The sequence below is a fragment of the Taeniopygia guttata genome, chromosome 1, assembly GCF_048771995.1.
Source record: "Taeniopygia guttata chromosome 1, bTaeGut7.mat, whole genome shotgun sequence".
Taxonomy (NCBI): domain Eukaryota; kingdom Metazoa; phylum Chordata; class Aves; order Passeriformes; family Estrildidae; genus Taeniopygia; species Taeniopygia guttata.
Genome location: NC_133024.1, coordinates 15,546,058 through 15,571,183, shown reverse-complemented (window position 1 = coordinate 15,571,183; position 25,126 = coordinate 15,546,058). Strand labels below are relative to the sequence as shown.

The following is a 25,126-nucleotide window of genomic DNA, read 5'->3' as shown; positions in this document are numbered from 1 at the left end:
GCATTTCTTTTTTCAAATGTTTTCACTGGGTAACCATATTACAGTTCTTCTGCAGCTACTGGATTTGAAACAACTAATTAAAAGAACTTCCCATTGATTCATAGGGACATTAGAGCAGCCTTTAGGAATGGGAAAATAGGATTTACCTATCTTACAGTCTTCTGGTTAAAAAGAGCTTTAACAATAAATGGATAGGATCTCTAAGGTCTAATTGACTTCTGCTCTGGTGAGCAACAGTTATAAGGAGCTGAAATTTCTCCATAGGACTGAGTGCTCTTTAGTAGCTCTTCACAACAAAAGAAATAGAAACTCAGCTAGCTGTGCTTTTAATTACTCGGTTTTATTTGTCTGTTGCTTCCTACAATAAATTTCTGATTCTAATCCTATCTGGCTAAAGCAGGATCATCCTTCTGCATATACAGAAATGGTCAATGGTGATTCTTTGGTGCCTTTTTGTTAAAAACCATACTTTTTTTTTTTTTTTTTTTACTTGATACAAACACATTTCTCATAGTCACAGCTTTATGTGCACATCTCTGCATTTGAATTTAGAGGGTTCAGTGCTGGCACAGTGCCACAGGTGTGATGTGAGCCTTGCTGTATGGGCTTGTTGGTTTCAAGTGCAGGTCAAGCACAAGTAGTTTAGGGGAGATCTAAAGCAATTTTGTTCCATTAATTTCTGACTGAGTTCTTTCCCAGGAAATTATATACTGAATTAGAGAATATAATTAATATTTATATACTTAATATACTGAAGTTTTGGGAGGATCTTCCAATGCACCATGACTGTGCTTTTGAAATGCACTTTGTCAGATGGAAGATTTACTGTCTTGAGCTCAGGCTGAAAACATGCATGAATTGCTGTATAAATTTAGAAGTTAGAAGACAAAGAAAAATCCCCAATCATGCAGTACATATGAAAAGCTTGTAAAGTTTAGGCTATAATTTGAAGACGTGTTATATCAGCAGTGTCTCTTTTATGAGTCTAAAAGAGCCAAGAATATAATTTTATCTACAGCTTAACCTGGTGTTTTCTGTCATCAATCTTAATAATTTTGCAAGGATTGGGTTGTCTGACCAGTGAACTCTCAGATGCTGTGGGATGAAGCTGCAGTGTGCTGGGAAGGTGGCCCAGCTGATGCTCATCACCTCTAAGCCTGCACACAGATGTATCTGACAGGTTTCTATAGCTCCCTCAGACCCACCTGTAAATCACAGCTTAATGCCAGTGAATGACTCAAAATAACAAATAGTAAAACTATTTATGTGAGCAGCGCCTTCCTAGGCCTTTGATCAGTGTTTAGCAATTACAAATCCATGTTTGCTAGCTTCTGCTTTCCTTTAAACAGACCTGTCTTTGTATCTTGCTTGGAGAAGTTGATTGTACCCCAGAGAAATATTGTGAGAGCTCAACTTCACCCTCAGTTTCAAGAGTAAAAATTTCATTTTAGCTGAGGGAGTAGTTATACATGCCCAGGGATAACATTTTGGTTCAAATCCTGTGCATGTTTGTTATTTATTAGTTGGTGGTTTATTCTGTTCAGTTATTTACATTATGCTGTTTAAGGGCTTCCTGAAAACCAGGTTAATCCTTTATTCTGCTTGGCACGCTTGCATCAGACCTGTGGTTAAAGTGGCAAAGGCGTAGAAGTTTCCTGTGTAAGCTCTTACACTTTGGTAGGGTTTTTTCTGGTGTTATGTGTTGAGTTGGGGTTTTTTTTTCACATCAGAGGGGACAAAACTATTATCCCACAGAACAGTTACCCAAAGGTAAGACTGGATGGAAGTTAATTTTCTGTCTCAGATAAATGCATTATCACAGAGAAAAATGCACGTCTCTGTATAGAGTTTCCCTTTTTCCAAAGACAAACACATGGTTTTGTTTTCTTCAGTGTTTGTTTGCATTCTAGAATTTATTATTTTAACTTCTTAAGCCTCCTGAAATGTTTACAGGAAAGAAAACTAAGGTGTGAAATTTTGTGACTAGAAGCAGATTCTCTTTTCATTTTCCTAGGGAGTTTCTTTCATTCAAAAGATAAAACCAGAAGTCATAAAAATATGTTATTTTTAGGAGACAACTCCATGGAAACTTGGAAGAAATTAAGTAAGATTCAGAAGAGAGATGAATGGGGGAGGGTGTGTAATAAACTAATATATTTTAGTGGAAAACAAATAGTGAAATCCGTGAACCACTTATGGTAGCTGGATTGCTGATCTTAGTTGTGTTCAAGACTGTTGAATAATATGACTGGGTTTGCTGTAACATTTGCGAAAGCTGCACATAAGTACTATTAAAACCACATTACTGTCTGGAGAATATTTTTTACATGCTTGACCAGATTAATAAAATAAGCAAAGATTTTTCTCTAGAATACAATCTTTGCACCATTTGAAATAATTTCATAGATAACTGTGCACCTTCTTTTCCAAAAAGGCAGAAAAACTGAATTTTAAAGTTGGTTAACCCCAGAGCGAGATAATTTGGCTCCTGGGTGCATCCATGGATGTTGGACCCCGTCCAGAAGCTGCTTTTGCCCATACCCAATCCCTTCCAGGGGCTCCTGAAGGAGCTGGCTCTTGGTGCACACAGACACCCCACAAAGGGCTTGCCAGAAAAGGGATTCATTGCATCTATTTTGAGCTGGGTCGCTTTATTTTACCCCAAAGAGTAAACTGAATGTATATCCTAAACAGTTGAGTCATAACATTTAATGAGGATTAACCTGCATGCAGAATTTGCTGCCTCTGCAGTGTGGTTCTGCTCTGGACACGGTGTCCCTGTAGCCAGCAGTGCTGCCTGCTTGGGACAGGGCCCAGCCCAGGCATTTTTTCTGTATTTTTGTGCAAAACCATTTTTCAGAAGCTGCTCTGCACTTCAGCAGAGGAGTTACCAGCGTGTACTTGAGACATTCATCCCATGCTTTTCTGTCTGGAGGTCACTCCAAGTTGCCTCGGGTTAGTATCCTCAGACAGGAGGTTGGAAGGATAAACCGTGTGCTTCGTCTTTAACCCTTAGTTATCCTTTTCCCTTTCAGCACCCACCTTGATAGGTATGGTAAGGAAGGACTGGGCTTCCCAAAACAGCATTGCCCTCTCCTGGCAAGAGCCGGACTTTCCCCATGGAGCAATTCTGGACTACGAGATCAAGTACTATGAGAAAGTAGGTCTCACTTACAGCATCACCCACACTCAGATCCTAAAGAGCAATGTGTTTTGTATCTTTAATAATATTTTTAAAACACTTTTCACTTGACCCCACATACAATGCTGTGTATGTCAGACGTTTTATTTTGTGCTGATTTTTTGTTGTTTTGCTTCTAACTTGTTCATGACTGTCTTGTTTCACACCAGAATTGAGTAGAGCAGCGAGCAGATTATACATTTACTCATCTCATAGTAACCACATTTACAAAGGATAAATGGGTCACATGCTTTAACATATTTTGATTTATGGACTGTAAAAACTTCCTATTAGAGTGACACTGACGCAATAGAATTAAAATGAATGGGAACGTGATTTGATTTTGAGGCAAAATCTGTATTTATTTATTATTGCTAAATAAAGCAATAATATATGCTTAAAGGATAGAGTGTACCAGCCTTGTTTAGAGGGTTACGAAAAGTTACAAGAGAGAGAAAATGTCAGATTTCTGTTGCTCTGTTAAAATTAGGCAACTTCTCACAGAAGAGAGCTACAGCATGCATTACAAGTAAATGTACAAGGTGTACACACAGCATGTGTTGGGAAAGCATAATTTGAAGCCTCTTTCTCCGTAAACACATAACATATTGGGTCATTTCCAGTTGCTATAGGGCCTGGAACCAGTAAAATTTCTGTGCTGGACAGTGCCTTCAAGCCTGAAGATATAGAGAGGAAGTTTTTGATATCTGTACCTTAAGAGTTCTTAAGTCAGTTCTTGCTGCTTCTCTGCCCCCATCTGAAGTCACAGTGGAACTGATGTGCATGTATGAAGCTCACAATGAGCAGAAATACAAACCAAGTCGTGAAAGAAATTATTAGGGATATTAGGCTCTGTAAATACCTGAGAATTTTATTCCTTGACTGCACTTCTCTGTTGAGATTATGCAGCCTTAATGATGCAGAAGAAAGGGTAAACTGGGAAAAAATCCAAACCATTTAAATAGAACAGGTAGAAAGAGAAGATGGATTGCTTAGAATATTTGGTAAGCCTATTTTCCTACACTAATGGAAGTCCTTCAGGTTCTGATCCATTAGCATAGTAGGCCCCATTATGACTTAAACTTCTTTTCTTCATTGATACTAAAAAGGTGAATTAAACACGACAAATTGTGAGATTTTATTCAGTTGAATTGGAACATTTACAAAGACCTGTAGCGGTTTGTAAGGATGTTAAATTATAAATCTTAGATATGCATTTAATAAAATCTTTTCTCAATGGATTATGTGCCAATACCAGTCAGTGCTGAGTGACAAGGCAAATAATTTTTCTTAGAGGTCTACTTACTCCTTAGCCTTAATCATTGTTCAGCAAGACTACATGCACAGGCTTTAAAACTCTTTGTTAGATAAAAGTTTAAACCACTCTTACCTGTTTTTACAAAAAAAATGAGAACAATTTTCTCTGTCCAGCTTTTAAAATATATAAGGAGCATCTTCTATCTATAAACTCTTTCCTCTGAGGTCAGAGGAAATAAATGCACTGCTGGCATCTTCCAGTGCTGTGGCACAGGTGTAATTTGCAAGACCTCTCTTGGAGACCAGATTCTAGATCAAAGAGATTAATAATCCAATACTGCAAGTCAGTTTGCTTATTTACAGCATTAAATTGGAAAATGTTATTTCACACCACTTTAATAATATTTAAATCTTGCTTTAATCATATTTAAATCAAGAAGCATGCATTACAACACTGGCTAAGCATAGTGGCCAAATGCAAATGAAATTTTATATTGAAAAAGAAAAAGGGATGCTTCCTACCTCAAAGCCAGAAAGTATTAATATGCACAATTAATTTAAGTTCCAATTAATTTTTTTCTTCTTTACTGTGGAGCTCTGTATATTAAAAAGCACAGTTTGTGTTATGACAGAGCTAGATGTAGCCAGTGACACTGTAATCTCTCAGCCTTCCCAGGAACTCTGAAACAGGGGAATATCAGCATTCCTGTTCTTGGCAGAAGTGACAAAATAGGGATGTTGTTGCATGCTCACAGGAAATATGATAAGACTGAAATAATTTTCTACTGGATCTAGTGTGAATTTATCACAAAGACCTCTCTCTAACAAAGAGCAAAAAATGCAGGTAAAGAAGAACATGTTAAATATGAAAAGGTCAGAAATTTTATTAATGTCTTAGGGAGTCAAGAAAAAGGCAGAAAACAGTAGTCTTAGCTACTAATAAATACACTAGGTAGAAAAATGGAACAACTTTTGCAGTCCATCTTTATCCCTTTCTAGCTGTTATTTGCATTTAATAAAGAAAGGGTTTGTTCTGATAAATAAATTGAATGTCTCCATCAAATACAACCACTCAATCCCTCAAATTCAGCTGATTATATCAGTTTCTTGACTTCTTGAAGCTCTGAAGAATTATGCAATATTCTAAACTTCTACAAGTATTACTGCTATTTTTTTTTTTAATTCCTTGTTGACATTTGAAAAATTGTCAGTACCTCATTAGTGAGCATATTAGGGGGAGCAGCCTGCTTTTAATTATCACCAGTAGCTCACAAATTCTGTGGCTCACAAATGGAAGTTGTATCTTGTCATGAGCTCCCAGCGTTTCCTGGAAGATATGTAAACTTTAGAAATCAAATAGCTGCCCAATGAACTGTAAGCACTCCACAAAATGGGGCAGTTTCCAGCAACTTCATAAGGAAGACAAATTAATGATGATGAGCATGGAACATAAAGATGCATCTTTCCATGTATTTCCAGAAGAAGCACAAGAAGGGAAAGAGGCTACACTGTGCCAATTATGCAAGAAACTTATATTTATACTCTTGTAAAATACAAGTTATTCACAGAGAACTATCAAAAGATCATGTCCTCTCTGTGAAAAATACTCCTCTGAGATAGACTATCAAGTTATAAAGAAATAAAGTAGAGAAGGAGAGTTATCCAGAGGTCTCAGTAAGTTACAAATAGGGATTCATACATTAATTTCAAAATACAATAAAGCAGTGCAGTAATTTTTCTGCTTTAAAGTACCTTTTCCTATATGACCTTCATTTCTCCAGGGAATTGCTGTAAAACACTCAAAACTTCACGAAATATTGTCTCTAAAAATGAAAATCTTGTGCCAATAACAAAATTTCATCACAAGCCAGTTGTACAGATTTGTAGTTTCTTATTTAGGAGTGCACTGGTACATTTTTATGTGGTTGTCTTAGATGGGGTCATTTTGTTCTGCAGCCTTTCAGCCAAAAATGCAGTGAACAAAATCTGACCTAGGACATAATTGGAGAGCTGGTTTGGCCTAGGAGAACAAAAATTCCTCGACATTCAGTCCAAGAGTCTCTGAGTTCTGTCCCAGCAAAGAGAAAGGGTTTTCCACTGTTTGAATAGTTGTGTGATATAACCAGGTAGAGAATATTATAATCCTGAAATAATTGCCTTGCTGAGGCTTGGTAGTTGAAATACCTGATTTCAGGTAGATTATGAATCATTCTGGTCTGTGCCTTGGATAATAAGTGAGTCTTTACAGCAATGCACAGAAGATCAGTTAAAAGTTTGCCCTTGAAGATCTAAGACATGCTCAGAAAAGCATTTCTTCATAGACATTTTTTGGGGTCTTGAGACCCCAAACATTGCAAATGTTCTAAATGTCTGCCCTATTATGCACCCTCTCTATTATATCATGATCCCTTGATATCACCCACAAACACTATTTCTAAAAGAAAAAAAAATCTCTCATGGGCCATATTGCCTTTCCCTTTAAAAATCAAACTTATTAATATAATCTCAGTACCATTGCTAATCAAAATTAATTTTTCTTTTATACTTTAAACTATTGCTCAGACACTGACCAAAGTTTTCAAGATTTGCAAGATTCCAGGGCATCATAATCTCTTTACCTTTCATTCAAAGGGTTTTATATTTGAGGCAGATGCAGGAATGGGGCCTTGTTAGAGCCTTGTAGTGACACTGAATCCTTCTGTAGGAATTCCCCCATGGGAAAGGGAACACAGCACACAGTGGATATAAACCTCACCAGCTGCACTCCAGGTTGTGCAGCTGAACTGGAAAACACTTATTCCTCCCCTTTCCATTCAAACCCAGAAAGTTAATCATCAAAAATTAATGTTCCCTAAGACTTGTATTAGGCATACCAAGCTATATTAAGTTGGTTTTTGTTCTCCCACGTGGCCCAAGCACACCAGCTGGATTACATTTCCTGTTACGCACAAAATAACATATAATTAGCTGAGGAAGTCTGTCTGTAAAGAAGGGATTTTAATGGAATGTACCCAAGCAGTCACCCAAGGCATTGCAGTGAAATCTCTAAATGGAGAAACCAGAGAATATCTTTAGAATCGGGATTTGGAGGAGAGGGCTAATATTTCTTTGCTTTCTTGTCTTTTGATGAAATTTAAAGCCAAATCCCTTTGCCAAACAATTTCATTTTGTGGGGAGACCGAATTTGCAGCTCACAGGCAGTTTTCACATTAAAAAATTAACCCACCTCCATAGGACAGTGAGTGGACAGGATATGTAGGATGTCAGCTATTACTTTTCCTTCATCTCAGTATTATTTAGAGTTGAATTAATAAATAGAAGTGAGAGAATATCTGAGCAGTAGAGGCAAGAGGGAAATTAGTTTTCCAATGAGATTTGAAAAGGAGATGAAGAGCTGATGAGGGAGAGAGATAGAGGAAAGTACCAGATTTGAAGAATTAGAAAGCTGCATGACCTTGTTATTTTTTTCTATCAGTCTACAGCTGTCTTCACTTAACTTATACAAGAAATGATGCTCAGTCCTAAAATCTAATATTAAACCAAAGACTGCTATTTCTTTGAGTAATCATTAATATGAATTAAAATGAGGCATCCTGAATTTGAGTGACAGACCTTTAAGTAAATTACATGATAGGAATAATGAGAAATTTCTCAGTGAATAATGTTTTGAATGACAGAATTATTTTTGTAAGAATTAATGTAGAAAATTATAAACACTATGAGACTCATCCCAGTTTAGAGGACACTTCTGTGTCTTCTCCAGCTAAGGAGATATTGCATTATGATCTTCTCACATTAATTAACCTGACCATGCTTGCGTATGGGCTGGAATCAGCCTCAGTGAACAGGAGCCACATGTGTTCCCATTAGATAAAATGGGAACATTTCTCATAAGAAGCCACCTCATGTAGATCAGATTCAGTCCTCAGAAATTCTGGGTGGAATTTTGGAATCATGCAGTAAAATTAGCCATTTCTCTTGTAAAGGCTTTCTGTGAGCTCTGCATGGAGTTCATTGACCCTCAACCTCCCTACTACTTAAACAGCCAAACCTCTCCATTCTCTCCACCTCTTTAGTCCCCATTTTGCACAGTGTTTAACTAAGTTAGAAGGAACACATTTTTTCAGACATGGCTGTTACAACTGCCCTATTTCCTTTAAGCACCCTCTGTCACTTTTTTGGTTCAGATTTTTCTTTTATGGTACATTTTTATATCCTGCAGAACAATGTATGCAGCAGCTCCCAGTGACATGAGGTTGAAGGAAGCTTGGGGGCTGTGTGACATTATCCATGGGCAGAGGTGTTTGTTTGGTGCTGGTGTGGTTCTTTCTCTGGGCATATTCCTTTATTGTTGATATCCCTGCTGCTAAATTTTCAAGTCAACGTCAGTGATGAGGTTGGGGAACAGGTACAGACTGGCAACAGTAGGGGTAAGCATCTGAGCACTTCAGGTATCTGGCCATTTATTGAGTATACACAGTATAAAAAGATGTTTGCTTTAAAAGATCAGCTGGGCAATTTTTAACTTCATGCTAATAATTTTTTTTATAAGTTTTCTTCTGTAATATTTTTCAAATTACTTGAATCATTTAAGGCAATCTGCTGCCTGCAACTAAAATGTTTCTGATATGACTGAAATCAAGAAACGTAGGGCTCATGCAATAATACATTTTCATTACATTTTCAACAATTCTCATCAAAAGAAAAGTGCTGAGTACTTGGAATGTACAAGAGCTTTTAGGCTGCTCTTCATGTTTGTTCATAGCATGTCACAGGGAGGCACCAGGGCACTGAGCAGCACCTCAGGCATTCTCAGCCCTTTGTAGCTCCTGGGAAACGAACCATGGCTGCTGAATGTTTTTAAAAAATAATCACTACAAATGTGCTTTGGGCTATAATCATTAAAATGAAATCTTCTAGCTTATTTTAGCATAGTAAGTGGTGTTAAACAAGCTTCTCAGTTTTTCTGTTCTGTTGTTATTAACTCAGTTTCCCAAGGGGAAAAAAAAGGAAAAGCCTCAGATTCTAAAAAGAGAAAAAAAAAATAGGTCTCAGAACTGTTGAAAATGAGAGTAACTAATTACCAGACTCTCTGACCAGATATAATTTTTGCCTTGCAGGAAAGAACCTAAGGACCTTTCAGCAGCCATTATGAATGACACCAATGTGATTACTATTAGGAGAAAAAGAAATCTGGCATCTAAATATCAATTACAGGCAGCAAAGGTTTTATCAAAGAAGTTCTAAGCTGGACCTCTATTAGATGCCTGGTTTGGCTTGTCTACTAATCATTGTTGTCAGTTATTAGAAACAGCTTCTGAACTTTTGTATTTAATAATAAAGTAGCCTATAGAGGTATTCCTGCTGAACCAAAAGCTCTCAATGAGAAGTATAATGCTGTTTAAGCAAGCCTGGTGGATTTGATACTAAAAAAAACCCCATACTTAAGTCTCTGCTGATCTTGTGTTCTTGCCTGTAGCCAATACGATTTTATCCAAGGAAAATTACATGTACAGTGCTTATTACAGTAACTGCTAGGAGAGCTGCACAAATGCAGAAAAAGTGTATTAATGGTTTTGTATAAGTGGTTTTCAAATGCTTTCAAGGACATAGGAATAAGCATAGGAGGTATGCAAACTATTACAAGACACAAAACACAACTAGTTCCATACCTCAAATAAAGCTAAGAAAGCTAAATCCATTGATGACAAAGATTGGTTGCTAATAAAAGTAATTAATACATTATTTTCCTGTCCACTAAAGCATTTGAACCTCAGGAAAAATAGTTTTCAAAATTGTGCACTGTCACAACAACAACAACAACAACAACAACAATAATAATAATGATAATAATAATAATAATGTTAACCTCAGGAACCAGTGTTAATCTTAAGTATGTGTTTAGGTGGGGTCAAAAATCAAAAGCAGCTGTTTAAGAAAACAAAGTTTCAGCTAAGGACAACAATTGGTTGATTTTGATGACCATACTGTAAAAAAAGAAATGTTTTCTTGTCAGAGATAATGTATCAGTTGCACAAAAAGAAGTGGTAAGGAGTTTAACGTGTTTAACCCTGAGTTAAAAAAATAGCAAATGTACTCCCAAAGCATTTTATTTTTGTTGTTTCTGTTATTATTAACTGCCTGCAGTATGTTCACCTTTGAATTTAGGTGCAGTAAGTTTTAGTTGCATATGATAATAGAGTTGGATTTCCTCAGGTACTTTAATACAAATTCAGGAGTCAAACTTTGGGACTAAAAGTCTGACAGGTTTTAAAAAAAAAGTATTGTGAGTTTTGTGAGCAATGACCTAAATATAACAAGCGTACCTGCCAAAAGATGGTCATCTAAATGAGAGTGATTTCCTTATTTGTAAATTAAATACAATGTCTACGTGTCCATTTTCTAAAACCAGAACGTTTCCCTTAGACCCTCTTAAAATACAAAGTAGCTTAAAAATTCCAAAAAATCATCTTTGAGCCCAAACTCTTAAAAACTGAAGCTAGCACAGAGTTTTTCATAATATACAAATGACTTACTGTTCATAAATTGCTGATTTGCAGCCATAAAGGTGGATTCAGAGATTAAAACAAGATACGTACCTTGAGACATGAGTTTATATCTTTGTCTAAATGAAGGAGTGTTCAGATATAATTTCATTTACAGTTTCTTCCCACAATATTCAATGTAATCAAGAGATTCCTGGAGAGGTACAAAGGTATGCATCATTTTGGAGTGTAAAACAAAAAAAGTTCCTTTTTTTCTCTCACTTTTTCTAAGACTGCATTTCAGTTGTACTTTAGGCACAGAAAAGGACAGGATATTAGTTTTCCTCTTTGAATGGTCTCTTTTTCACATTAAATAAAGCCACTCACTATGTAATATTAGCAACATTTTTTTTATTAAGTAGCAGTGTCCCCAAAGCTGTCATTCTGGAAGAAGGGAGAAATATCCAAAGGGAAAGAGGAAGCTCCTTTAGGGAGAGCCCTTCTATCTTAATGCACTAAACCACTGCTTTCCTGTTTAATATCAGTATAATCACTTTACTGTGTATTAAATAAAAGGTGTGTGTTTGGCGTGGGGATGTGGTTGTTGGAAGCAAAATGAACATTAGAGGAGCTTTCAATTTAAATTAATAATTTCATCAGCCAACTTGAATTCATAAAAATTGTACCTCATTCAGTAACTCCCATGAAGTTTTGCTAGGTTTGCACCCGAATAAGCTCAAAAATGTTTATTTGATTGAAACAAGTAAAACCTTACAATTCTCTCCTTTTCTTTTGAGTTTTTGAATGTATTTGCATTAATAGTTTCAAAGTGCCCTTTCTTGATGTGCTTGTTGGGATGGCTGAGTTAACAACCTATTATTATGTACTCCTTACCGAGCTGTTAATAGCTTTAGAGTCTTTTGCAGGAATTCACCTGCTGCTCATAAACACATTTATGTTGCTCTAGGAACTTCACCAGGTTGATGCATCTTGTATTTGCAATGACCTTGCACAAACTACCTGATTTTCATGCATATACAAGTATTTATATTATATTAACAAAATTCTTTAGTGACTGGAGCAGCTCTTTTTGAAAAGGTATTGACATCTATCTGTGAATTTTGTTAACATTTTTTCTTGTTCTTGTTTTTTTACCATCACCAGAAATGATATTTCTGCTCAAGTTAGCTACATCAGAAATGGGCACTTCCCAAAAAATATTAGCAAAAACTTGCTGTGTCAGTTTTGAAAGTGCAAAATCAGCTTTTTGATTTACTTGCTAGTTTGTTTACTTTGCCCTTGAAATTCATGTTCAATTAATTGGAAAAAAGATTGCTGTTTTTGCTTTACACCCCATTAACTCACCGAGGTGTTTGAAGAAAACATAAACTTGAGGAATATACTGTGTTTATTGTTGATGTATTGCCAAGTTCTGCACTACAGTCATGACACCAGAAGTGAAATCAGCCCTTCTGAGTTAGCATTACAAGAGAGATGTTTGCTGTTTACCTGCAATGAGACACAAAAAGATGCTTGCATGTGCTCACAAATGCACCAAAAAATGTGATATTTCAGTGACTTTTCAGCAACTATTATATGTTTATATCTGAAGAGGCTTGCATAATGAAAAGCAATACACAGTCTCTTTATAGAGATCAACAGGTTCCCTCTTGCCTCTGATTTATTATTTATATTGCATTGATTAAAGTCAAACATTAGTTAGTGTCAGACTTTGCGTTTTAGGGCCAAAATTCTTCCTCCAAAATTGATTTTTGTTGGATGGGTGAACTCTGTCTTAATATTGTCAACATTATTTTATGCTTATAAATCCCAATTTTCTTTGAAAATTGAAGTATTTGTTCCAAAGACATGTATTCCCAGTTAGCATATGAAAGACTTGTCACCATTTAACATTCATATGGTCTGAAATGAATCTTAATGATTTCTGTCTTTTTTTTTTCCAGAATAGAAAATCTGAATAGCAATCTGAATCAATTCAGTCTATAAAAGTAGATATTTTGCTTACTTAAATAAAAGTGATAGCTTTATTAATACCACTGAAATTGTTTTCAAGCTGCTGTGTATCAATAAGGATCTTTTCTGGATTTGCCAGGCAGGGAACATTCCACAGCAAATGAAAAGAAAAAATTCTGCATTAGTTTGCTCTTCTAATATTAAAAGTTATTTATGTAGAAAATTCAAACTAAGCTGAAACCAATCTTAAAATAAGCCCAGGGAGTCTGTTTGTCGTAACATTCTAAAAGGCTGCAACACATCTTAGAAAGGACTTGGAAAGGCATGATTCCACAAGAGGTTTTTAGTAGAGAATGTAGTTTTAGTACAGAATGTAGTTTTTACAAGGGTGTTTGTGGAGCTGCAAACATCCCACAGCAGTTAAAATTTCCCAGCAAGGTGTTACAAACCTGACAAAATATTCAGCCCTGAAAGGAAGCCCTAATCCAAATCCTGGCCCTATGTGCCTGTGAATATTGTAGGGATTCTGAAGTTAGGTGAATTAAGGCAATTTGTCAGCAACCCTATTAGAGCTAAATTCTGCATAGCTGACTCAGTGCCTTACTATATTTTTTGATTGATAGAATCACTTGATTTTCACAGCTTTGAACATATGTTGTGGGTTGTTGGAATTTTTGGGGGGAGGGGGAAGGGTTGTTAGGGGGTATATTTTGTAGGGATTTTTGATGGGGGGGTTGTCAAAGTAGAGCACTGGCTGCTCTGTGCTGTATCACATCACCTCGCTGTAAAAGTCTTCTGAAGAATTGGATTGCTCTTGTATTGAAATTCCACTTCCCTTGTAAGATGCTTTTCTGCATTTAAGTTGCCTTCACACTTGAGCAGGAAATAGAATCACCACACTTTTGAGTTCTGCCACAAAGGGACCCAGCAGTTCTGTGTGCACAGCTGTGATGTTACCCATGCTGGTAATGCTGGGTGTGAGATGATGGCCTCCCCCATGGCTCAGCAACTTGGAGACCTTCAGGTGTTTGCACTGTGACTTTTTTCACATCACACAAGTTCTCCCTTTTTGTTATCTTTCTTCCAGGGTATTGCATTTTCAATTTAAATATTTCATTATCCAGTGACCTACTTCCCATCTCTAACTAGAAGTACTATGATCTACACAGCTATTTTGAAATTAGCTGAACATATTACTGATATTGATTATTATTCACTATTTCTGGTAGACAAGAAAATAAAGTATATTCAATAAAATAGTCAGAAAGTGGATTAAAGCAAAAAAAAAAAAAAAGCCCCACAGTATTTTTTAAGCACAGTTTGTAATTAAACTTGTTGCCTAGGGATGTTTTGGAGGCCACAAGCAAAATTGATTGAAGGAATAATTACAGAAATTCCTGGAAGAAGAGTTCATGAGCTGTAAAACACAATGAAGCAAATTTACTTAATTCAGAAAGCCACTAATCTGCAGATTGTTGGGCCCTGGGGGAGTGTTAAGGGTAAGAATGGAGAGAAGTAACCTGCAGTGGGACCAGAACCTCATTCAGAATTGTGAACCATGAACCTCATACACCGAAGGAATAACTTGGGAATCAGCCCACTGTATATCCATAGTTCTCTGGGCTTGTTTCACAGCAAAGAAAGTCACAGAAGCCTTCCAATCTTTAAATGTTCAGGCTTGCTTCTGTTTCCTGTTGCACTGTTTTTGTCAGCAGGTAAATTGCTTCATTATGGAGTAAACCTTAGCATTAGGTATCCCAGGAGGAACTCTGCTTTACTGTCCTAAGGTGAATTTTGAGTACTACTTGAGTTGAATTTTTTACATTAGAAATTTAGTTAGTGCTTGCAGTAGCTTCCTGCTTCTTTCCAACTGGAAAAGAAATTTAAAATGAGGGAAAAGATAAGAAAAATCTTCGAGGCAGCTGAAGAAGCCAGCACTTTTATATGCAGAAGTTGGAGAGACTTCTGGAGGTCCTGGTGCAGACGTTTTAACTGGTAAATATTTTTAATTAACAAACAACCGTTATCAGGGTAGCTTCTTACTGCCAGAAAGATGGAATTTAGTATATGACAACCCAGGCCATGTTCTCCAGCTGCCTTTGTTACATGCTGGATTGCACCCTGTTCCATCCCTAACTTAAGGCACAGGCCTGGTTTTATTTCATTTTGATCTCCTTGCCAGGAGAATCAGCTCTGTCCTGTCTGCTGCCTTCACACCTGGCAGTCCCACCTGGCCCAGTGTGTGAACCACACAGCTTTTGCTCTGCCCAGCCCTCGCCTCTCTGTGCTGGTGGGAATTTTAACACTGTTTTAGAGCCCCCCTGTCCTCATCTCTCTCCTCATTTAATCTTCTGCTTTTCATGGTTCACCTCACATCCACTCATTGCTGCCTTTCCAAGTATATAATCCAATTAAAATGCATTTTGTCTGGGGTTTGACCTTTCTGTATTTTCTTTATGATTGGTTATCTGTTCTTCCCCTTTTCACGTTGACAGCTTCACTTTGTATATGGAAAAAGTGATGAGCTGACTGACAGGCAATCAAAATATGAAATATTGCATGGCCTAACAGGTAAAGGACACTTGAGTGTTTCAGCTCCCCAGACTGTTACATCTCAGGTTAATCAGGAGGGAGGCCAAGGAGGGAAGAGACAGGGTTAGAACCTGCAGGGCTGATGCCTTTAAGTGCTGCAGATTTCTCCTCTGAAGCAAACACTGGAGCCATTGGCAATTTTCTCTCTGGTCCTGCTTTCTTGCTGCCACAGTTTTCTACTTAGTTTAGATTGGTCCTCAGACCTCCGCAATCACTTTTCTAAATTTCCTTAAAGTTTGTGGTTCAGCTGAAAACCAGAAATACAGGGGGTTTTAGAAAGAGCATTTTTGCAGAATCTAAATGGTATCTTTTACTTTTAGCTCTCTTATTGTAATTTTTCCTACCATTCTATGTTACATTAAAAATTTACCTAATCCTGTTGATCAGATTTTAATCAGTAATTAATGTTAGAAGCACATTTTTAACATTTAAGTCTTTTCTAAAATCTTCAGCCAGCATTCCTCTTAATTGATGTACTGTAGGTCAAATTAGTTTTCTAGGAGAAAATCACACACAAAATTAGTAAATATAAAGAAACTTTCAAAGGCAGACACCAAGTTCCACAGGTGTAGTTAATTTTATTGCTTTCAGTGTAATTAGTCCTCACCTACAACAGGTGACAAAGGTGCTATGACTAGAGGCAACAGGCATTCAGAAATTGTATTATGAAAATATTTTCTTGTAAAGAAAGAAAATACTTTTTGAGAATCATTGGGGGAAAACTAGTTGTGAGAGGAATATAGTTTCTATAAATCAAAGGCACTTTCCATAAATTAGAGCTATGGAGACTCTGGGGTTTTTTTGATCACAGAGTAAAAGTACAAACTCCACAGTTTGATGTTATTTGTCTTTAATAGCTTCTATTTGAACTGATTAATCAATTAATGACTATACCTAACAATTAACAGCTGTGTTGTCCTAATGGGTAGCACAGCATTAAAGTTCAGGTGACTAAGGAGTGCCAGCATAGCTGATCCTATGGGAAAAGTAAGGAAGAATTTGGAGATTTCATTGCACAGTGGACTAGAGCTAAGATCAGTAAACATTACTGTCTTCCAGAATCATGGTTATTCCTTTGAAATAATGATGCTTCCTCTGTAAGGTCACATTGTGTGTGTTCCTCAGACTGATGTATCTAGGAAAGAGGAATGATGTGACCAAATGGTCTCATAAAAAAATTCTTTTTTATTATTGGTGCTTTTATTTAAACATTTATGGTGCCTGAATCATGAAACTCCAAATCTTCTTTACTTTAATGTGGTACTTACTCAGCTTTGACACTGTGCTTCAGTGTACAGGATAAAGACCTGGTCCCTGTGGTATATAGATTTAATCTCTATTAGTTCCTCTTTCAGTTAAATAACAGCACTCTGAAAAGGCCAGGCAGGATTATGTGGCTTAATACAGAATTTTCATGTTGCAGGACAATAGATATAGACTAGAAAATGTGTTTGCAAACAGCTGATAGTAAATTCAGTTACTCTCCCTGGATTCTTTCTGCACACACAGTCTTGAAAGTTGTGGGTACGATAAGTCTCTTTTAGCTGGCAGAGGATGGAAATCCCTTTCCCAAGGGTAAGTTTAAGACGACTTTTGTTACTTGTGACACTTAATGAGCTGAATACCTCCTTTGTCATTCATAAAACAAGCTAGACTAAGAGTATATAGCTTCCATTATATATTCTAAATTATAGAAAATTATATTTGGTTATCCTTTTAAATTTCTAGACTAAAGACTGATACTATTTTTATTAGAGCCATGTCTCTTTCAGCCACTCAAATATTAATGGTGACAAATCTTGTATGCCTGAAAGTGCCAGGATTTTATCAGTGCTTTACTGGTAAAATTAATCTTTTAAAGGTTATTTCAGCACTACAAGCAAACTTCGGCATTTCAGCTTTAATTTCTATTGATTTTTTTTTTTGCACTCAAGTTTTTGAGATAAATAATCTTCTTCTCACCTATAACATCAGTATGTGAATTCTTTGATTGCCATAGGTGTCTAAAGTGATTAAAGGTCATCGCATTTTCGTTTTCCTTTATCAATATTTTTCATATGTGTGTCCACAAAGCCTTCATTTCTGTGCTCTTTTCCTCTGTATTAAGGTGGGGATAAAATTAGAGAGTAATTTGTTCCCACAGGTGTGGCATGTAAAAGTTTATTTATTTAATACAGTTATCTATTTAGAGTTATCTATTTATTTTAAACTGTTAATGTTATTGGGGGAATCCCCTTTCTTTTAAGTATATGAGAAAAATGGTGCTAATCATCACAATAATAGAACATCTGGATATTGACTGCTACTCTGCTGCACTGCAGAAGCAGAAAGCATTTCATTAATATTTATCCTGTGATGGTGCTACTCCATTAAATGAGGTTGTCTAGTCCTAGACCATTAGCACCATTGAGCCTTCCACTCAGCCAGTCTGTCTCTTTAGATATGAAGAAAATGCCTTATCCATAAAGCCAAGTATAAAATTAGGGTAAATACAGATTCAGATAGGCAGAGGTGGCTGCAGGAAATAATTTGATTCTGAAAGGTTTTCCTGTTCATGCACAGAGCAAACTGTCATGGATTTGTGAACACTGTCCCTCATAATCAGAACTGAATCCATTTACAAGAAGAATCACACAAACAATTAAAAAAATACAATTTCCTTAGAAACAGAGATAGCATTTTCAAAGTTCATAATACAATTCTGTTTAACTTGGCTAGGGAGTCGTAGACTTAGTATTACATTGTGTAATAATATTGGCATAGCTTGCATTTGGGTTATATTTATGTTTTAATTACAGATTTTCACCAAGATAAATTTACAGTAGGTTATGGAAGAGGTCTTATGAATTTTCTCATATCAGATTGTGTCTTGTAGTTATATATTATAGTAGATAGACTCCTTTAACTCATATTTAACCCCTCAGCCCCTGTGTTCTCAGAACTGCTTCTTGTGAGTTCTTTGCCATCTTAAGATCACAAATGCTGCTCTGACACTGATGTAAAGCATCAGAGCATTTCTTGTGTGTCCCTTTTCTTTTTGTGAGCACTGAACCACACATAGTGGCCAACAATATATTACCTTACTTCTTATGTGCCATGGAGGTACAGCCATATCAGTTAAACTTATGCTTTATTTTGCAGATTTTGCCGTCTGTGGTTATCAAGTACAGAATAAATGTAGTCCTTGGCCTTTCCCATTGATTCTGGCCCTGTCACCGTCTAGGTCAGAAATCTGTCACTAGAGATAGATCCTTCTAGCACACAAAATCATGCTTTCTTTTGATGGAAAATAGGGTGCATTGTAAGTGAGTTGATACATATCTATATTCTGCCACAGTATGAATGCAGGATCTGGGAAAAGCATGCACTAACATCCAAGAAGTACATGTAGGTCCTTCCGTTTAAAATTGACTTTTTGAACACATAATCCCTGCAAAAGTGAGTGCATATGGTCTATTTGCAATAATATACAAAGCATCCCATACTTCTTTGCAGACTAGAATTGTATTTTTTTATTCTGAGTCCATCTTCTGCCTTCCTGGGAAATTTCATGGCAGAAGGAGTGGCCAGCCTTGCATCTCTATGGAAAGCTCTGCCTTTCCAGGTAGGCTGCAGACCAGTTGTCAAGAGAATGGAGTAATGGCAAAGCATCCACTCTTAGGAGAATTGTCTGTATGAATCCAGTCCTAAAAGGCTGAATTCTTTGTGCAAAACACTCCAGCCCTGGGAAGGTTCTGACTATGAATCATTTTGTCTTGAGTTTGAGCAACTTTTTCCTCAAGCTCCTGAAGCTTGTTCTCAGACCAAGGTGACAGGTTCCCTTTTTACGAGCAGTAACAAATCTTGCCCCCTTCCCCATATGACAGCACTATTACTTTTAAGGTTGTGTACCCCCAGACATCATTTTTCAGTCTCTGGGATGGGTGGCATGAGAAACTTCAGAAAGAAAGGACAGGGGAGGGCATGGAGAAGGGACCCTTCAGGGCTTCCTGCAGGCAAACCCAGGCAAGTGGTGAGGAACCAACAAGGCAGACAACCCCCGGAGGTAGCCCAGATACCTTCCAGAAGGGACAGGCAGAGATGGCTGTCCCTCAGGAGGTTGAAGGACCTATTTAGTTGATTAAATGTCACCATCACAACCCTTGTCACGCTCATCACCATTGACCAACTACAAAGAATGAGTTATATTTGCTCCTTGCCTGTCCACACCACTGGCCATGGAGGCACTGTATCCCAAATGTCTGTTTTACACAAGCAGTACTTCGCCTATAATAACATATAATTGATTGTTTCTTTTCCAAAAGTCATTTTGGAAACAATTTGGAAAAGAAACAAGCTTTATCCAATTCTTTTCCAAAAGCCATTCCCACGTTTTGCTGCTGATGTTTTGGGGTTTTTTTCTGCAGGCTTCAGGGAGTAAATCTTGTCACTGGATCTTGGGGAACCTCCACTGATTTTTTTTTAAAAAAAACTTCACTTTCCATCCTCCTTTTAAAAACCCTATTTCTTTTTACAATTCCATCAGTTTTTTTCTGCAATCTCTCCAGCAGGTCAGAAGAAGCAGCACATTATTAAATGCTAGGACTTGATTTCAAACAGTAAGGTAGTCTAGGGAAAAGATACAGCTTGCAACTATTACATTGCACAGTGAAATCCCCTAGGTGCTGATCTCTTTCTTGGCTTACAGAGTCTAAATAAAAATTTCCAGATCATTCCAGAGTATAAAGTCTCTGCCCATCTATGGGCCATGACAGAGCACTTCAAATCATGCTAATACATGTATAAATCAAGCCTTTGCTGTTTACATAATCTGCAGTGAACATTTCCAAGATGTTTCCTTCACAGGAAGTCATGTAAGCTTAATCAGAAAAAAAAAACCACTTATCACTCAAACAAGTAGGCTTTCTGCCAGAAGAAAATAGGTTGTTTCTGAAATGCATTAAAGTATGTCTAAAATCCACTATCCCTGTTCAAAGTGAAGCTACAACATTTCAAGTAATTGGGAGAAGTCTTATATTTAAAGAAGTAATTAGATGGTGTATTAATTATAGTCTACATCCACAAGATTACATGTACATTTTATCCTACTGTTTCAATTTAAATACCTACTTCTCACGGCTTCAAATTTTGGTTACAGACTATAGAAAAAATCAATACTTATTCTTACTGTAGTTTCTCAAATTTTTTCCACTGTTTGAAGTGCAAGTTAAATGCAGTTATTTTTAATATTGATCATTGTTGCCTGCCTCCTGTTCCTTCCCTTAGCAGAATCTTGAGATTGCTTCTGTGTGTTTGTTTTTTAATCTGGTTTTCTCAGCCATCTCCCTGTATTCCTACTGGGGGAATACCTGATCCACCTGCTGTCCTGTGCTAATGTGATTTGTTACGCATGGCTGAAGTTAACTCAGAGTGTTTTATAAATCCTGTTTGTTTTATAAAAAAACTGCATGCACATTGATGAGAAGAGGTTAAAAGTCTCTGACTGAAACCTAATCCTCTCCTGGTTATATCTCTTGTGTGAACTAGATTTCCTTCTGAAGAGTTTGGAAGCACCCTTTGAATAATTTACACCTGCTCTAATATCACTGCATGGTATAATAAACCTATATGGTGCCCTGTGGGTGTCACAGTTGGACTGTTAAGCACATGCCAAGGACATTCCTGCTCGGTTTGGAGACAAATCCTGCTCCAAGGGAGCAAACCTGGCCTTAAGGCAGCACATAAAATATTACAGATTACTGGTTTATCAAGTAACTAATGACAGAGAATAAATGTTCTTCTTCCAAGTCATCCTCTCATGTAAAAGCACCATCCAAGACCTGTCTAGCAAAGCAGCACTCAGTTAAAGCACAGAAATTGATGTTTCTGGTCTCCATACTGGAGCAGCTGGTCTGCAGTGGTAATTCCCAGAGACCATAATTCTCAGGGATCTCTGTGAGACTCAGGAATTCTCAGCAGCTGCCTGGGATCAGCTGCCAGTAGATTAACTTTTGCACAGAGTATTTCTTCTTATAGAGTTTCAAAGTGAATTTCATGTATGACTACATTGCAGCTACCTGGAAAGACACATTGAGCTCAGCAGCAGTGAAGCAGCTGAACCATGCTCAAAGTTGACAGGCTTTAAGGAAAAGGTTAATTCCTATTTTCTTTTACCCACAGGTCTACCCACGGATAGCGCCGGCATTTTGGCACTACCTGCGGGTAGAAGTGAGTAGCAGGTATTTGAATACTCCCACATCTTTATTTTACAGCTTGGTAGCGTTAACTGACCTCCTAGTTTGTCCATTGTGCAAAAATAATGAGCTTCCATTCTAGTTGCCATTCTTCTGTGAATGTAGTCTTGTAGTAATTCATGTTGGTCTGACTATGGTTGGGTTGGTTGCTAACCCAGGTCACAAAAACATATCTGTATGCAAGGTTAAAGACAAAAAACATGAAATCTAAAAGTCAAGGCCATATCATACATTCTGACTGTAGCACAGAACCAAAGTACAGAAATCCATACCTGCGCCTCCTTTTATAAACACATTTTACATTCATGAGAAGAATATAAAGCTTCAGTTCTGTTATATCATTTTTGCAAAGATTGTTCAACTCAACTTGATATCATTTCTTCCTTCTTTTGTCCCTCAGGAGCATGAGCAGCTCAGCTATTCCTCCACAAGGTCCAAGGCTCCAAGTGTTATCATCACAGGTCTCAAGCCAGCCACCAAGTATATATTTCATATCAGAGTCAGGACGGCAGCAGGATACAGCGGCTATAGCCAGAAGTTTGAATTTGAAACTGGAGATGAAAGTAAGTTTCACTAAAGAAAATAATAAAATAAGTACAACAGAATTAGCATCTAACTCTAAACCAGTGAGACATTGGGAGTTTGAATGGCTGAACCCCTACCATTTGTTTATCACAAAATGAGCAGTGCTATGTGATAAAAAACAAGCCTCAGATGCACAGTTCTGGATTTACAACAACGCATAGAAATGTTAGCCCAATGCTACAGCTGAAGGAATGTTCTTTTCCATAAAATTTCCTTATGGGTCCCTTCCAAGCTGAGATGCTCTAGGATTCTCTGGTCCTTTCTTTCCTTATAGAAGTCCTGCCTCTTGACATCCAGAAACTTAGCCAGGCTTTCTCTAAGTCCAGCAGCTTCACATAAGCTCCCAACAATGGACTCTTCACCCTGTAGCTGTCAGTGCTCCCAGATGCCAGATAAAAAACTGAAAACTTTATTATGATTTCCATCCACCATTAAACCTACTAAATTTGGCACAAGGAAGCAAGAAGCCTTCCTATTCCTACAAAATATGCAAAAAGGCTTCATGTGTGATGTTCACGCTCTGAATGATTTTGCATTTGTCATGTGTTGCCCTCCATGTTCAAAGAAACATAGAAAAAGGTATTTACATGTATTTGAGAGGAAATTAGTTAAGCAGATACAACACTAAAACACTCATTAATTAAATTTCGTTAATTAGCCAATTATATATACCATGTTTTTCATTAGTGTTTTAGAATTCAAGTTGTTTAAGCTAATGTACAGACTCAGAACTGTGTAAGTGCTTCCAAGAGCACCCAGGGATTTGTGTTCATTTTTATTGCTTCTTAACTTCTATTTCAAAAATCAATCAGGGATAGATTTCCAAGTGCTTAATGCTTAATTGGACTTTTTAAAATTTGCTGGGTACTTAAGCCAATTGGTTTGAATAGGAGTTGAGCACTTGGGTGCTTTCAAGAACTTCAGTAGATCTTGCCTGGTGATATAAGTACAAGGCTTAAGTCACGTAAAAAGAAAATAGTATTTAAACCTCTATGAGGTTTCACATTGTGAAATTGTCACTTGCCCATCTAAATTAGGAGGACTGTGGCTCCAGTGACATTTCCCTCATTGTTATTGAGGGAATCTCCTGGGAGTGACATTCCCCTTACTCTATCCTAGCCCCATCTCTCTTTCTCAGTGCACTGATGCAGCTGGCCCCAGGCTGCATGGTAATCTTAATTTTAACATCCTTTCTGAAGTATAACATCAAAACTGAACCTGATACTGAAATGAACTGGAAAAATAAATCTGTTTATGATACCATAAACAGACCTAACACATTTTATCTCTCAATAATTCTAATTTCTTTTACTTCTGTGTCTAAGCACTTGTTGCCTACACTACTGCATGGTTTCACATAGCTGAATAAATAGAATACAGCAATGGTTTTGTCATTATTTCAAGATACTGAGTAACATTTACACAGAGAGATTTGGGAGAGTTGTGTTCAGATTTGGGATGCTTGGTTCTGTCAGTACCCATAAATGTTAATTTGCCCTTGCTGGCCTGCATCTGTCTTACAAACCAGTCCTAGTCCAGCTGTGTAGGAATCTCCATCATTTACTATTCTGGCAGTGTGCAGCTCAGCTGAAAATTTTCTGATTTTTTTAATATACACTTTTCTCAATTTTTCTGAAAGATAGCAAATAGTATTAGGCCAAGGCAGCCTATTGCAACTCCCTCCAACCCTCCTCACTTGTTCTCACCAAGAAACAAGTTACTTGGTGAAAATTCCACTTTTGCAATTACTTTTTGTGGACTTTCAATTAGATTTGAATTAACTCAAAAGTAGCATTTTCATGAGAAGTTTGGGAAGAATAGAGCATTTTAAAAGTCTGTGTTGTGAAAAGAAAATTTATCAACAAACACATGACAAAAAATATTTTAAGTCATGTGTTTGATAAAAATCCTCTTTAATCGACCTTAGATTGTAACATCCTTCAGCTCTCTGCCAATTGAACATGGTACAGTAGAGAAGAATTCCCGGGCCAGTTACAGGTAAACATCCAAGGTTACTCCATTTACCCTGCTTGAATATTGACAGAATTTGTTAGTAGATGGCAGTAAAGTGAGTAATCAAAAATTAGAGGTTTTCTTTAATAGACTAATTATAGAAAATTCATCAGCTGTGAGATGTCTATCAGTCATTCATCAGATGTGGGTATCAATGTCCTAAAATACACTGTCCTCTGGCAGGGCAGTGTCCTGCCTTCTCTGATCTTCTGGGTGAAACACTACCTGTGTCACTTCACTTTTAAAGTTACAAAGGATAAAATAGATACAGCATTACCAGGAACACTAAAATATTTTGGTGGGGTTGCTAAAGGTGGTGCTAATTGCTAAAGGAGGGAGATAGAAGACCAAATCTGCAGTAGTAGTGGGAGAAGTTAGTTTTTAATGCTGATGTGGTTTTTGGGAAGCACCACTCTCACTTACTGACCCACAGACTGAGGCAGCCACATCTTGGGGAGTTCTGGTGTGAATTCTTCTCCCTGCTGCAAAGACAAACAAGCAGAGCATCCAAAAGAGTAAAATTTGTATTTTCTTTGTGATAGGAAATGGAGTTACCTAGGATATTCGATAAAAATCTCCTCAAGGAAGCAGGGATGGATGAATGGGTGCTAACAGGCATTTCTTCCCCTTTTAAAGCCCAGAGGCTGCACCTGGGAAATGTGAAACCTTTCCAAAGCACAGCAACCACCACTTGTGACTGTGTTTCTTGTTACCATTTTATTCAGTCTGTTTCAGCACCTTACAGGCAAAACACTCAAAGCTGGCAGGTTTTCATACACTTGAGCACACACACAGCTGCCACTGCT

The 25,126-nt window shown here is 37.2% G+C and overlaps 1 protein-coding gene across 6 annotated transcripts in view; it reads left to right on the top strand.

Annotated features, from left to right (window-relative positions):
• EPHA6 (EPH receptor A6) overlaps positions 1 to 25,126 on the top strand; it is a 380,709-nt gene that overhangs the window by 251,386 nt on the left and 104,197 nt on the right. For 4 of the 6 annotated variants that reach the window (XM_072923989.1, XM_072923984.1, XM_072923971.1 and 1 more), the window contains 3 exons: positions 3,036 to 3,160; positions 21,649 to 21,696; positions 22,123 to 22,285. In XM_072923989.1, coding sequence (XP_072780090.1) covers positions 3,036 to 3,160; positions 21,649 to 21,696; positions 22,123 to 22,285 — 336 coding nt within the window. The remainder of the gene's footprint in view (positions 1 to 3,035; positions 3,161 to 21,648; positions 21,697 to 22,122; positions 22,286 to 25,126) is intronic. The other 2 variants (XM_072923993.1, XM_072923978.1) reach the window with 1 other exon arrangement.